The 13,959-nt window shown below is 54.8% G+C and overlaps 1 protein-coding gene across 6 annotated transcripts in view; it reads right to left on the bottom strand.

Moving 5' to 3' along the window:
- The window catches only part of LRP8 (LDL receptor related protein 8), an 80,015-nt gene that overhangs the window by 16,937 nt on the left and 49,119 nt on the right, over positions 1 to 13,959 (bottom strand). For 4 of the 6 annotated variants that reach the window (XM_045547981.1, XM_045547977.1, XM_045547980.1 and 1 more), the window contains 7 exons: positions 13,395 to 13,517; positions 8,992 to 9,111; positions 8,793 to 8,918; positions 5,600 to 5,774; positions 3,334 to 3,561; positions 1,671 to 1,789; positions 1,288 to 1,427 (listed from right to left, as the gene is read on the bottom strand). In XM_045547981.1, the coding sequence (XP_045403937.1) occupies positions 1,288 to 1,427; positions 1,671 to 1,789; positions 3,334 to 3,561; positions 5,600 to 5,774; positions 8,793 to 8,918; positions 8,992 to 9,111; positions 13,395 to 13,517 (1,031 nt within the window). Of the gene's footprint in view, positions 1 to 1,287; positions 1,428 to 1,670; positions 1,790 to 3,333; positions 3,562 to 5,599; positions 5,775 to 8,792; positions 8,919 to 8,991; positions 9,112 to 12,452; positions 12,576 to 13,394; positions 13,518 to 13,959 lie in introns of all 6 variants that reach the window. The other 2 variants (XM_045547979.1, XM_045547976.1) reach the window with 1 other exon arrangement.

The following is a 13,959-nucleotide window of genomic DNA, read 5'->3' as shown; positions in this document are numbered from 1 at the left end:
CAGCCCCAAACCATGGCCACAAGCATTGCCCTGAAATCTCCCCTGAGCCATCCTGTCTGCCGTGAGACTCTCAGCCTCTGATCTGTGACGTACACTTTCCCGGTTCTCCTCTGTCATAGAGGATTACTTGGTGATTCTGTGCTTTGGACTGAAGGTCACAGAGATACGTGTTAATGTTTGGCTGGGCCTGCTTCCTGGAGCCCAGCAGAAACCCGAAGTTGGGTCTCTAGAGCTATTACTATCAGCGGGGCCCAGGACCAAGATTGAGGGGGATGTGGAGCTACTAAGGGCTGCCCCCTGCTGGGCCTCCTACCGCTACACACACGGGTCTCCATGGTGTCTCCATACAAGCCTAGATGTGCCTCTGTAGGCAAGTCTACATTTATAGGTAAACCAAGTGTCCTCAAACACAGATCTAGAACATACTTAAATCCTCATGTATATACACAAAGGCACACTTGTACCTAAATAAGCAGTCTAAATCCCTATTGGTATATACATTTACACCCATAAGCACCAACACACGTAGGTGTGTACACTTTTACCCTGATGCATTTATATGACACATGCACGTACACATATTTTACATGTACATGCCACCTATATGCACAAGCACATACACATGTGTCCCAACACACCTGTCTTTTGGGGGCTGGACTTAGAGGTGGAGCTTTGCCCACGATTTCAGAGCAGTGCTGGGTGATGCTGCGAGCAAATACTGCCAGTGCCCGTCACAGACCACTGGCCCCTTGCTTTCCCTCCCCTTGGTGGTGGAGTTAGCGTCAGGGCACAGGAAGGTCTTGATTCCTCACCTTCCTGAGAGCTTCTTGAGGACTGGGATAGTGTCTGACTCACTTCTATGACCCCAGGGTCTGGCAACGGTCAATAAAAGTGTGCTGAATTCAACAGTATCTCTCAGGCCATTTCCTACAGTAAGTGATTCTAAGGAAATGTATATTCCTTCTTCCCTTCCTCCCTTTGGGTGCCTGCTGTGTATGTGGTTCAGTGCTGGGTGCTGGGGGCACAGGGAGGAAACGTACATGCCTGGCAGCCCACCTGTGAGCAGTGCTCTGAGACAGGGACCTGGGAAGGCAGCACAGGCTGCCGGGCAGGCGGGGCTGCAGAGCCTGTGCACGCACGCAGCTCACACACTGCGTGCAAACGAGGCAGCGGGTTTCCCTGTTCCCTTGTTTCCACTAAGTCTCAGGGAGTAGTTCTATTTGAACAAGCTTTTCGTGGCTTTAGCTCCCTAATGGGGCCATACCTCCCTCCCCTCATGGGACTCACCTCAAACACAGCAATCCCAAAAGGGTGGCTCAGGAAGTCAGTGGAGGAAATCAGCATCTTTCTATTGCCGCCACCAAAGTCGATGCTGGACAGCTGGTGGAGCTTGGAGTCCACCCAGTACAAGCGCTGGTTCAGCAAATCTTGGGAAAGAAGAGGGGAGGAGGGATCAGGTCGTGAACCTGGGACCCCCGCCTGGAGCTCTGCTCCTCTGTGTCCCTCCCTGCCCGCGTTTCCAGGCCTCAGACTGGGGCCATCCTGGGGCAACCACCAGGGAACGAAGGCACTGGCTCCGTGAGGGGACCCAGAAACGACCGTGGAGTCCCAGACAGAGGTCAGGATCAGGTGCTAGAACAGGCACCCCACCCAGGCAAGGCAGGGCTCACCCAGGGCAATTCCATTGGGCCATTCAACGTTGTCTGACACCAGTGTTTGCCGGTCCACGCCGTTAAGCCCAGACTTCTCGATCTTGGCCTGGTACCCCCAGTCAGACCAATACATGAACCTAAAAGACAAAAGAACCCAATTCGACTTATTGCTGGGGACATGTTTAGGGTGGTCTGAGTCATAGGCTTAACGACCCACTGAATCGTTGAGGACTATGCTTAGTGGGCACTGGGAAGACCTCTGAAATCCTTTGGAACCATCAAGTCTCAATTAGCAGGCACGTTAGCCTTCACCTCGTTTGAGAACTTGAAGAAGCCTGTGTTCCCCGACGTTCCACTCAGCCTCAGCCGAACAGCCGACTCTCCCACTTCTGGCAGCTGTAAGTAGAGCCTCAGAGCGTCAGTGTGGGAAGGGCCCCTAGTCAACACTCCCTGTCCTGGTTTACAGACGAGAAAGTGGATGATCTTCCTAACTTGGGGAACCCTCCCTGCTCCCATCTCCCTCAGGCCTACGAGGGTAATGCAAGATAGTACATTAGACCTTACCCACTCCTTTGTAAAGTCTCTTTATTAAATCCTCTTCCAATTATCTTGGGTTGAGTATGCAGTGGGTCTCTGGCTGGAACCCTGACAGATCCACAATGGTTTGGGGTTGGGTTGGGCCTAACTGCATGGCTGGGGGACAGGGTGTGGCGATGTGGCACTAGGTCTGCGTGAGAGTAGACAGGGAGCAGGGCTGGCGGGAGAGTTCAGGGAGAAGGCTCAGTGTCTGCTGGAGTGCCCCGGACTGTGCTGGGAGCACCTGACACACGCTGGGCAAATGGCAGCCGTCAGCCACTTCCCAAGCCCTCGATACCCTCTCACATGGCCACTCCCCTCACCAGCTGCCCTCACTTGTAGAAGACAGTTTTCCTATCCTTGTTTAACAATTAAGGAAACAGCAGTAGGAAGAAGCTGGTGATTCTGGCAAACGTAACATGACACAGCTGCTGAAAAACTGATGCCTTCTCAAGACATTCTCACTGATGGAGAGAGGGGTCATGTTCTGTTCAGAATTCCTAACCCCCGAAACTGAGGTGTGGCCAGAGCTGGGCAGCCGAGGGGGTGAAGGGCCCAGAGACGGAGGGCAGCAGGGGTGGGGCTGGAGTGGGCAGGCAGTAGACATACTTTACGTACGTAACTCCAGAGGCCAACAGAGGAAGCCATAGGGAGACAGATTTGGGATTATGAGGGGGGAAAAACCACTTTCTAATGGGAAGAGCTGCCCCACAATGAAACAGGCCCTACGGGAAGGGAAGAAATGAGCTCCCTGTCTCTGGAAGTATGTGAGCAGCTACCAGACGCCCACCCGCAGCATCTTGAGGAAAGGTTTCCTCCCGAGAAGCTTCTATCAGGCAATCTCTGAAGCTCTACTCTGCTCTTAGGTGCTCTGACTCTGTGATAACATGAGTGAGCAGGAGGGGCCAGGGAGAACGCTGGTGACCAATGCCCCAAAACCCTTGGTCAGGGACTAACAGGATGAGGGGCGTGCACGGGCTTTCTTCCTCATGGCCTGTGTCTGAGCAGCCCAGAGCCTTCTAGAGCCCTTCAGATAGCTCTTGCGACAGACACGAGGACTGAGCACCTATGCTGAGAATGGGAAGTCCAGGGAGGGGACACTCACCCTCGCAGGGGGTCGACAGCGATGGCCCGGGGTTCACTGAGGTTATGGCTGAAGAGGGTGCATCGGCGGCCACCATCAACTGTGGCCACTGAGATGGTCTTATTGCCCGAGTCAGTCCAATAGATGTGCTTGTGGACCCAGTCCACTGCCAGGCCCTCTGGGGAGTGAAGCTGCTCGTCGATGAGGACCTCTTGCTCTGCCGGGTCACTGGCCTTGTCCATGTAGGCGCTTAGGAGAAACCAGAGATGGCCGTGGGGCAGATGTTCCACCCATGGGCCCATCTGGAGCTGGCTGTGCACCCTTCCCCTCTCTCTCTTCCTTCTGGGCCATGGCAGTGGATTTTAGAGGAACTTTCCATTCAACACATTCCCTGGGCCACCAGAGTAGGGACACAGGCTTGAATCAGTCACAGTCTCTGCCCTGGAGGAGCTGTGGGGGACAGAATCTTGCAGCCAGATATAGTACAATGTGACTACGGAACGCATCAGAGGCTACAGCAGCAGAGACATGGAGACTACACCATCTGGGAGGGTAGGAGAAGGCTGTGCAGTTGAGTCCTGAAGGACTAATTCACCAGAACAGAGGACAGAAAGCCATCCAGGCAATGGGGACACCACAAGCAAATGCCCAGAGTGAGTATGTTCTGGAATAGTGAGATACTCAGTGGGGCAGAGCTGGGTATGTGGATGTAAGACTTGAGACATGTGTAGGCAGGGACCACATCCTGACGGGCTCTTTGTGCCACGCTAAGGAATTAGGGCTTTATCGTGGGGTAAGGGGCAGGGGCGGTCACTGAGCAGGTCAGAGGACATAGCCGAGCAGACACGTTAGATCACTGTGGCGTGAGTGGAGTGGATGGGCTGGAAGGAGAGGGAATGAAGGCAGGGAAAACTGGTTAGGAGGCTGTCACAGCGTCCAGGTGAGAGATGACGAGGCAGTGTGGTGAGAATGGAGAGAAGGGAGGATAACACAGTAGACACTTGGGGCGTGACATTAGCAGGACTTGGTTTCCCACATACTGGGTTCCCCAAGGTCTTCTTCCCCCCTACATCCTTCCGGGGTAATTAGTCCCACAGTGCCCACTGCCTTCTCTAACTGACCCTCCAATCCTGACACTCTCTCAAGTTCCAGACTGCAAAGCCAACCACCCTCTTGGATGTCCCATGGGCACCTTGAACTCAACATGTGCACATCTGCTCAGCCAAACAGACAGACTGCACGGCCCTGACCCAGATCCTCCTCCAGCGCATCCCATCGCGGAGGGCAGCACTACTGTCCGTGAAACCTCCCAAGCTAGAAATCTGAAACTCCCAAAATTAACCTGGGAGTGAATTTTGACTTTTCTTCCTTCAGCCCCATATTCAATCTGTCACCAAATCCTGCCTCTTTCAGTCACTGCTGGACAGCCGCTGCTCTCGCTGCTCCTGGGAGTACAAGTGTGAACTGAGTGTGTCCGCGTTAGGGATCCAGTGGTCAGTGAGTAGCACTTGGTGCATTTGCTTCCATCCACCCCTCTACCCATCCACCCCGTCACTCAGCAGCGCTCGGTGTCCGCCCCGTGCCTCGTCATCAGCAGTCCCGCCAGCTGAATCTCAGGACAAAGCAAGGACGTGACTGCACAAAGGGGGTCTGGATGTGCAGGGAGGCAGGCTGGTGGCATCTGAGATGCCCGAGGAGAAACACTCCTCGAGTGTGTGAAGAGCTTCCCAAGCACCAAAGTCCACTGACTGGCGTCACAGAGGCAGTGAAGGGCTGGCCTGGGGGTAGTGCCCTCCAGGAAGATGTCCCAGACCCCCACATTGGGTCAGAGCCCTCCTCTGAACTTTCCCTTGTGATCATCACAATAGATTTCATTATGTTACGAGTGGGACCCCCTCGCCCCCGCAGGGACCAGGTCTGAGTCATCTTTGAGTCCCCCGGGTCCCATACACAGATACATGAGCTGCCTTGAAAGTCCTCCCTAAAGCCAGGATTTCTTCCTTTCTGCTGTTTCCTGTGCCTTGCACTTCCCCAGTAGGCCACCAGAGGTCAGACAAGGTCCAGGTGTTTGGGGTTCAAAGCAGCTCACCCAACCACGCCTCAGCCTAGGCCGGCCCAGGGGGTAAAGTCCGGAAGGTTCCGCATCCACTGGGATCCTGCATCCGTCCCCAAGCCCCACTCTGTTCTGAGAAACGCTAGAGGCAGAGGCCACACTTCCTCTACTCATCTGTCAGCCACCCACCACTCCCACCTCTGTAGGCCTGGCTACAGGGGACATGCCACTCACCTATAGATCTTACGGTATGACAGGTCACACCAGTAGATGCGATTGGTGGCAACTTCGACATCTAGTGCCACGACATTCTTGAGCATGGGGATGAGGCGAGAGTAGTCGCGCTTCACCAGGTCTATCTTCCGCACCTCATGCCGGTTGGTGAAGATGAGGGACGGGCTCTTGCCAGCTGCCACGCAGGGGGGTGGGAGAGAAGGGGTCAGTGCACGAGGCAGGGAGTCTGGACACCAAGACTCTGCCACTGGTTTGCTGGGTGATACCTCGTCTTCCTATAAAATAGGGGTGATAATTCCTCCTTCACAGGTTAGAGGAGCTGATGAGACCATGAGTACAAAAAGCTTAAAATGCAAAGCACCATGCATCACAGGATTTTTATCCTTTTTATTAGAGATAAACGCCCCCAAATCTTTTATGACTCCCCACTTCCTCCTTCAGTCTGTACCAAAGGCCTTCTGCAGTGCAGCCCCCCAGCTCCCTGTCCAGCCTCATTGCTTGCCCCTCTAACAGACCTTATCTGTCATCGCCTAGCCAAGGAAGGGCCTTGCTGCCTCAGAGCCTTTGCTTGAATTGCCCCTTCCACCTAGCATGCATTTCTTTCCAGCAACTACCACCGTCTCTGCTTGGGGCCCCACTGCCATAGTTCAAGGATCCACCGGAGCGAGTAGGTGTCTTAGAAAGATAACTCAGCACGGAGGACAGACAGCAGGGCTGAGACCAGAGGGAGCAGATCCTCAAGGAAGTTGTCATGAGTCTATAGTTTATGCAGAGTGTTTGGGGACACGGCAAGAGGTGAAGCTGCAGAGGTTGGCAGGGGGCCAGATCACAAAGGGTCCTGTGAGCTGGGTTAAGAGTTTGTTCTTTAACCTGACCAATGGCAGACATGGAACATGTGTGATATGTCACAGGTTGTATACATGCAGAGCAGACAACACACAATTGCCCATATATACACAAAACCCACTTTTAGACTGAGGATTAGGTTTTAAGAAGATCATCAGTGACCTAGACATTCCTGGCTACTCCACACGGAAGGCCACTGTCCCACAGGCCTATGAGGGCCCAGCAGCAGCTCCCACAGGCTGTTTTCAGATGTATCGGGCCACTCTCAGGCACCAACACCACCTGAGCGGCAGCTCCTAGCGCACTTGCCCATGAAGCTGCCTGTGCCTTCTCCCTCTCTTGTTTTCCAGCTGACACTTCTGCAGGCCACCTGGTCCCTGTCATTATTCATCTGTGCAGGCTGTGTATTCCCTGGGGGCAGGGTGGGACCAGCACAGAGCCATGTAGGGCCTGGGGCTAGGTGTGTGATCTGTATGTAGTGACGGAGACTGTTTTAAAGCGGGGTGGGGATGAGGTGGGGGGTGTGGTAAAAATAGAGAGCACAGAAAATGGGCCCAAAGTGTAAGAAGGGGCAAAGAGCTGGGTTCTTTCTAGGGGCCAGCTCTGCCACTGACAAACTGTGATTTTCTCACCCCGAAATGAGGGCAATGACACTTTACTTCCTTGAAGGCAGGAGCGAGGTTAGAGGGGCATGTTGAAGTGATTTTCAATGAGAGCAGAGTCTGTGACAGGGACCATGTGTGCTTATGAGTTGAGATTTTGTGGAATGGCACTTTAGATATTCCTGTGTGTAGAGTTTGTGTATGCATGGGCAGTTGTGTGTTCTCCACGCTGCTTGTATATAATCTGTGTCATATATTACACATGTCCTGTGTTGGGGCAAGAACAGGGCACAGGTTACACGTGATATATTAATGTATGTCTTGTGTATCGTACAGTTTGGGTGTATGCTTTTTGGGTGTGTGGGCTACGTGTCCAGTGTTGTGGCTGCTGTGTTGTAAGAGATAATCCGTATGTTGCATATTGTATTTGCGCATGTGAACTCCAGACTAGTACAGCCAACTGCCTACTCAGTATCTCTGTCTGGACGTCTGAACAGTTTTCTTAAACTTGCCACGTCCAAAGCAGTCTCACCGTCTTTCTCAGATCCATAAATAGAAATTCTATTTTTTCAGTTGCTTGGCTGAAAGCCTAGGAGTCATCTTTGGCTCCTTTTTTTCTCTCACATCCCACATTCAATTCATAAGCAAACCCCGCTGGCTGCCTTCCCAATTCATCTGCAGTCTGTCCACTTCTCGTTCCTCCCACGGCAGACACCCTGGGCCAGGCCACCGTCACCTCTCTCCTGGATTCCTGCAACAGCCTCTCAGTGGTTTCCCTGCTTCCTCCCCGCCCTCTCCTGTCTGTTACCAACACTGCAGTCAGAGGGAGCCATCATGCCCTGCTCTACTCAAAACCCTCAAGGGCTTCCCCCTGACTTAGAGTGTAATCCAGAATCAGCTCTTACAGTGATCTAGAAGGCCCCCTGGGATCTGGCCCGAGTCACCTCTCTGACATCATCTCTTCCTAGTCTTCTTGCTCCGACTACACCTGCTTCCTTGCTGTTCCTGAGCATTCAGGCACGCTCCTGCCTAAGGCTTCTGCAGTTTCTGTTCCTGCAGGCCGAAATGCTATTCCTGCAGATAACTGTGGCTCACGCCCTCACCTTCCTTACTCAAATGCCACCTTCTCTGTGAGGGCTTCCCCAACCATTCTATTTAAAACTATCACCCACTGCCCCCCTGGACGTCCCTATTCCCACCTCTACTTCATATTTCTCCTTAGCCCTTACCGCCATCTGCCATGCACTATATTTATCTGATTTCTTGTTGTCTCAGCCCATTAAAATATACATCCCACCGGGGCAGACAGGGATTTGTGTCTGTTTTGCTTACTGCTGAATTCCCAGTGCCTACAGCACTGTTAGGTTCTCCATATAAACAATTGAATAAAATAGATTAATTCGGTTGGCTGGATTGATGAAGTGTAAGTCTGCACAGGTCATCCTCTTTGTGTGGGCTGCCTATGCTGTGTGCGTAGTCTGCAGGGTCCAAGTTTGTGTCCATGCCGTCTGTTGTGTGAGTGGACTCTCTGTGGGCTGCACTGCGTGGCTCTAGCCAGTGTCTGTGCGGGTGTCGGTGTGCGGTGCATTGTGTGTGTGATGTGTATTTACACTTTGAGCACCGTGTGTGCAACCTGTTTTCTATGTGTGTCTGCACGTGTGTGCATCTGCTCCTCACATACGTTGAAGCACGTTGCTTCCTGTACCCCCTCCAGAGCTGTCCACTTGCCCTTGGTGTGTCCATACCAACAGCCTTGCAGTTCTTGGTCAGTATGTCCATCTCGTAGCCAGGGTGGCACTCGCACTTAAAGTAGCCCTTATAATTGACACAGATCTGGCTGCAGGCATCTGGATCCTCACACTCGTCGATGTCTGTGGGGAGGAGCAGGGGTCAGAACCGGCAGGAGGACCCGCCTCTGCTTGGGGGTGCTGGGGGAGGTCTCACCGCCACAGGTCTTCTGGTCCAGGAGCCGGAAGCCCGTTGGGCACGTGCACTCAAAGCCAATCCTGAGGTCTGTGCAGATGTGGGAACAGCCGCCATTGTTGTGCAGACACTCGTTCAGCCCTGGGGAGGGACATAGGTTCCTGAGGGTCCAGGAGCCCAGAAAAGATGGGGGCAGGGCAGGGGCGGGGCCCAGAGCAGAAGCAGAGCCTCAGGACAGCGGGACTCCCACAGAGCCAGGTGACTTCAGCCTCATGACCCAGGAGTCCAGGTAAGAGCAGGTGCAGAGAGTGCAGTTCCTTGCTCAAGGCCGGACACAGACACAGGAACAGAGTTCTGGCCCAGGACCAGAACTCTGGTCCTCGGCCTCCCAGGCCAGAGCTTTGTCCACCACCAGGCCGGAGGCAGCTAGGCCTTCCCTGGCAGCCTAAGGTATTTCCTTTCACAAACATGTTTCTTACAGCTCCTCCTTCCCCTTGACCTCAGAGTTGCGGGGGCCCGCATGTGTCATGTCCAGCCCTCAGGACACTCCCAGAACCCCTCTGCAATGCCCTGCTTCAGCGTCTCCAGCCTCGGGAAGCCACTTCCCTCCCAAGGAGCCAGCTCCACTGGGGTCAGCACTGCCTGCTGCAGCTCCTCTGCACAGGGCAGCTGCTGCCTCCCGCGCCCTCCACCTCCACTCCCAGCTCCGCCGCGTGGGCTGGCCAGGCTCAGACCCCCTCAGCCTCCTTCAAGTGCTGGTTTCTGGTCTCCTGCCACTCAGGTGCCGTTCTCTGGACTCTCCATCTGCCCACGTTCCTCACTGGACAGGCCCAGGAGTCTGAACAGCACAGGACGCCCCTGCTGTGTTTGTGGTCATTCAAGACTCCCAGGCCTTTTTTCCACACAGAGCTGTTGTTAAGTCAATTCTTTCCTACTCTGAACTAATACGATGCATTTTTTTTCAACGCCTCTCCTCTCAGTACCTGTCTCTGTTCCTCCATCTAGTCACAGGCCTGGTCTCAGGATTACCAACCGCTGCGAGGGATAGAGGGAGCCCAGGCCACCTGATGCCGGTTCCCCCATCCTCCACGCCCTCACTACCTCCTGGCAGCGTCCTGCGGGAGGTCAGGGAGTTCAGGACCAATGTTCTCTGGGCATCTCCTGAGCTTTTGAATCACAGGTTAATTCCGCAAGCTGAGGGAAGGTGCCATGCCCCCCGCCTGCCAGGCTCATGCACTGCCAGTCTAGCCAAGCCGAGCAGAGCTGAGCCGAGCCAGCCATGGCCATGCGTACAGCTCGTCTGAGCTGCCCACCCCACGCCATGCACAGCTAAGGGCTGCCCCCACCTCCAGCCTGAGCCATGCTTAGGGAATGTCCCTTTTACCCCTGGGCCTCCTCCTGTTTCCCAGGAATGTTGGCAGAACTGAAAGAACAAGACCACAGCAACCTCATGACTGGAGGACCTGGGGGTGACTCAGCCAGGTCCAGCCCTGGGGAGCCCCAGACTCTTGGGTGTGGGCTGAGCCATAGTAGCTTTGGAGTAGTCTCGGGGACACCACCTCCAGGAATCCTCTGTCACTCCGAGCCCTCCCTGACTTCTTTTCCGTATTATTCCCTGAGCACTGTCCACTCATTTCTTCTCCCACTCGCTGCCTCAGTCACTCATGCACTCTCTTCCTTCCTCTCCTTTTGCAGGTAGCAGCAACTTGGCAATTCTACTTACAGAGCACTTGCTGGAATGGCATGTGGATGGCTCTGAAAGGGAAAAGGGGAGAGCTCAAAGTGACTCTGGCTTCTGGAGGAAGGCACGAGTCCTCCAGGGCTGAGGTGGGCCCAGGGAGAGAAAGGATAGCAGGTCTGGACCCAGCTATCCCTGCCAGCCCTTTCCTGGAATGCCCGAGGGGAAGACTCTGGTTCTTCCTAATTCTATTTAGCCTGGAAGTGATTCTTCTGAGGAGCTGGGATGGGAAGGGAAGGGGTAAGGTGCTCTGGAGAGGACTGAGTAGCATTTGAGGCTTCCCTCATGGAAGGAAGGGACGGCATCACTTTCTCCAGCATGTGCACACACCCGCATGCACACACCCGCGTACACACACCCACATGCACACACCCGCATGCACACACACAGCAGCCTATATGCAGAGGCACAGACAGGCCACGGACTCCAGAGACACAATCACACAGACGTGGGACCACATGCAGAGACGCACGAGTGCAATTCCCCCGCCTTACTCAGAGAAGGAGACGTGGATACAGACACTGGCCTGTCACCACCACAGGAACAGAAAGACACACACAGACACAAACATGTGCGTACATACTTCTCTTTGGTGTGTCGTGCAAAAGACGAGAGAGCAGAGAGAGCTTAGTAGGTTAGCAGTCTCTAGCTAACTCCAGATCTGGGTATGTGGGAGAAGCTAAGCTCGGTTGCTCCTGCTGCCCTGTCCCCTCTTCCACGGGTTCCTTCTCCTGGGACTTCTCTCGGCAGGGCCTGGGGGCAGGGGGGGTGTCTGTCTCCTGCAAGCTCAGCTGCAGGCGGAATGACCTTCACTCAGCCCCTCTTCTTTTCACAATTAGTTTTTTTTTTTTTTTTTTTTTTAATCTTTGAAAGGGGAGGAAAGATGCTACTCCTGAAAAACTCCAGAGAATGAAGCCTCTGAGTGCCCGGATGGGAGGCGCTGGGGAAAACACTCTGCCAGGACATAGAAGAGGGAGAGGCCAACATGGGCTCTGTCCTCCCAGGGCTTCTCTGTCTAAATCTTCCCCTAGCTCTGACCTTCTGGGATCAATAAAGAAATGACTCATGAACCTTCCTGGAGTCCACACTGGGTTTCCAGCATGTTCTCTGGGATGCCCACCCCACCTATAGCCCACACTCTCTGTTCTTTCTGGCCTGGAAGCCACCAGCTTTAGCCACCAGCACAGCTTCATTCCTTTCCTCACTAGTCCGGCCTACAAGCCTGGTCTCAGCAAGTCTGAGCTGCTCAGGGCTTGGGATGTGGCCATGCCTGCTACTGGCCCTGCCCTGCTCTCGCCCAGGCCTGGCCTCAACTGGCTGCCTCCCTGCTGCTCTCCACCTCTATGCAGGGTCTCCTTCAGGGGGCTGGATGACCTCGGAGGCCAGAGCCCTGGCTAGGTTAACAAGGCAGTAATACTGAGGAAGAGAAATGTTCCAGAGAACACACACTCAGAGGTCTGAACGTGGAATGAATGAGGAGCAGAGGCCAAGTTTGTGAGAGGAAGCATGATTTTTGAGCATCTGTGCTGGAAAGGAAAGGCCCTTGGAGCTTTGTAGAGAGGCACAAGAGGCCCCAGGGGCAAAGGGCTCCATCTGAAGGCAGAGGACAGCACGTGAGACCAGAGAGAGGGTCAGGGCAGAAAGTGTCGGAGCAGAGGGGCACTCGAGGGCCTTGAGCCCGGATGCTGGGAGAGGGCATGGCAGGAGGGTTAGTGCAGCTGTCAGGCATGGACAGGTACCGTACCACACTCTTTCAGGAGCTCATCTGACCAGTCCCGGCAGTCCTTCTGAGCATCACACACTTTCCCGCTGTCCACGCACTCGCCACTCTTACACTGAAATCTGCGGGGACCCTCACAAGTTGACTCTGTTGGGCCAGACAAGAGAGCGGACAGTGCCTGTGAGACCTTGGACAGGAAGGGCTGGGCTGGGCCAGGGCCCACGGGGGGCGAGCAGAGTTTCAGCTCCAGCTGCCACAGGTCCCTAGAGGGTGGCCCAGGACCGAAAGCCAACCCCAGGGCCTGTGGGAGCTCTGCTCACAGGACAGGGTCCCAGGATGAACAGGGTGCCAAGCCTCACCTAGCTGGGCAGGGCCAGGGTCTGAGTCTGATCTGGCAGCACTAAGGCCCTGGAGGAACCGGACAGCAGCTCTAGAGAGACCTTGGAGGCTGGACTGACCACCTCCTGGGGGGGACGTCAGCCCCATGGACTCTAGACAGGGGAGGCTGCCTCACTGCCCAGCCTGTTACCCACTGCCCCAGGTGACCAGTGGGTTAGAGCCCTTGCTCCTGCAGAGGGCGGGTGGTGACCGTAACAGCCATCTGAGAACTAAGGGGACTCCCTGGGGAGCAGGATTCAGCTTCTGCTCAGTCTGGGAACTCATGAGGGAAGCCGCTCAGAGGCTTGGACCTGGACAAATGGTGAGGGCCGGACTTCCTCAGTGGTCTTTCATGTCCCCCCGGGGCCTCTTTCAGCTTTTGCAAAGTCCTTAAAAAACTGGTTCTGGTGCTGATAGGACCCCATGGAAGGGGAGCCAGGTGATTTAGGGGCAAGTGACACTTTGAGGGAAAACACATCTCAGGGACCAAGGGGAGACTTCCCCCAACTCTGTTCTCTCCACACTCAGGAGAGACCCGAGGGCCTCTCCTTACCGAGGATGCTGACCCTTTGCCCCGACCACACGCACCCTGTAGGCAGCCAGCTTCGTCACTCCCATCTGGACAGTCCTGCTCCTGGTTGCAGCGCTTGATTGTAAGGACACAAGTCCCATCCCCACACTGGAACTCGTCCCCACGGCAGGTACCCAGTGCTGCCAGGAGAGGGCAAGGGAAGAAGGTCAGGGTCAGGGTCAATGTGGCACAAGGACAGCTCTCCTCCTCCCCTCCCCCATCCCCATGCCATATCCACCCTGGCGAGAACAGAACCAGTGGCTGAGCTCAGGAGACCTGGTCAACGTACCTCCAGTGTACAGATGGGGAGACTGAAGCTCAGAGAGGGAGAAGGCCTTGCCCAGGGTCACACAGCACTCTGGCTGGCAGAGATAGGACTAAACCCAGGTCTCCTATTTCCCTCTCTACTACTTCTTCCTGGGGCCACTCCTCCAGACACATGGCCTCCTGACTGAGTCTTGGTGCTCCTTGCTCAATGACTTCATGCACTCAGCAAACCCTTCCTGAGCCAGGCACTGTGCCAGGGGGTGGGGGTGGGGAATCCAGAAACTACTAAGGGCCTCCTCATCCTTTAGGAGCTCA

The sequence above is a fragment of the Lemur catta genome, chromosome 3, assembly GCF_020740605.2.
Source record: "Lemur catta isolate mLemCat1 chromosome 3, mLemCat1.pri, whole genome shotgun sequence".
Taxonomy (NCBI): Eukaryota; Metazoa; Chordata; class Mammalia; order Primates; family Lemuridae; genus Lemur; species Lemur catta.
Note: the sequence above shows the minus strand (reverse complement) of the source record. Positions and strands in the feature narration are given on the sequence as shown.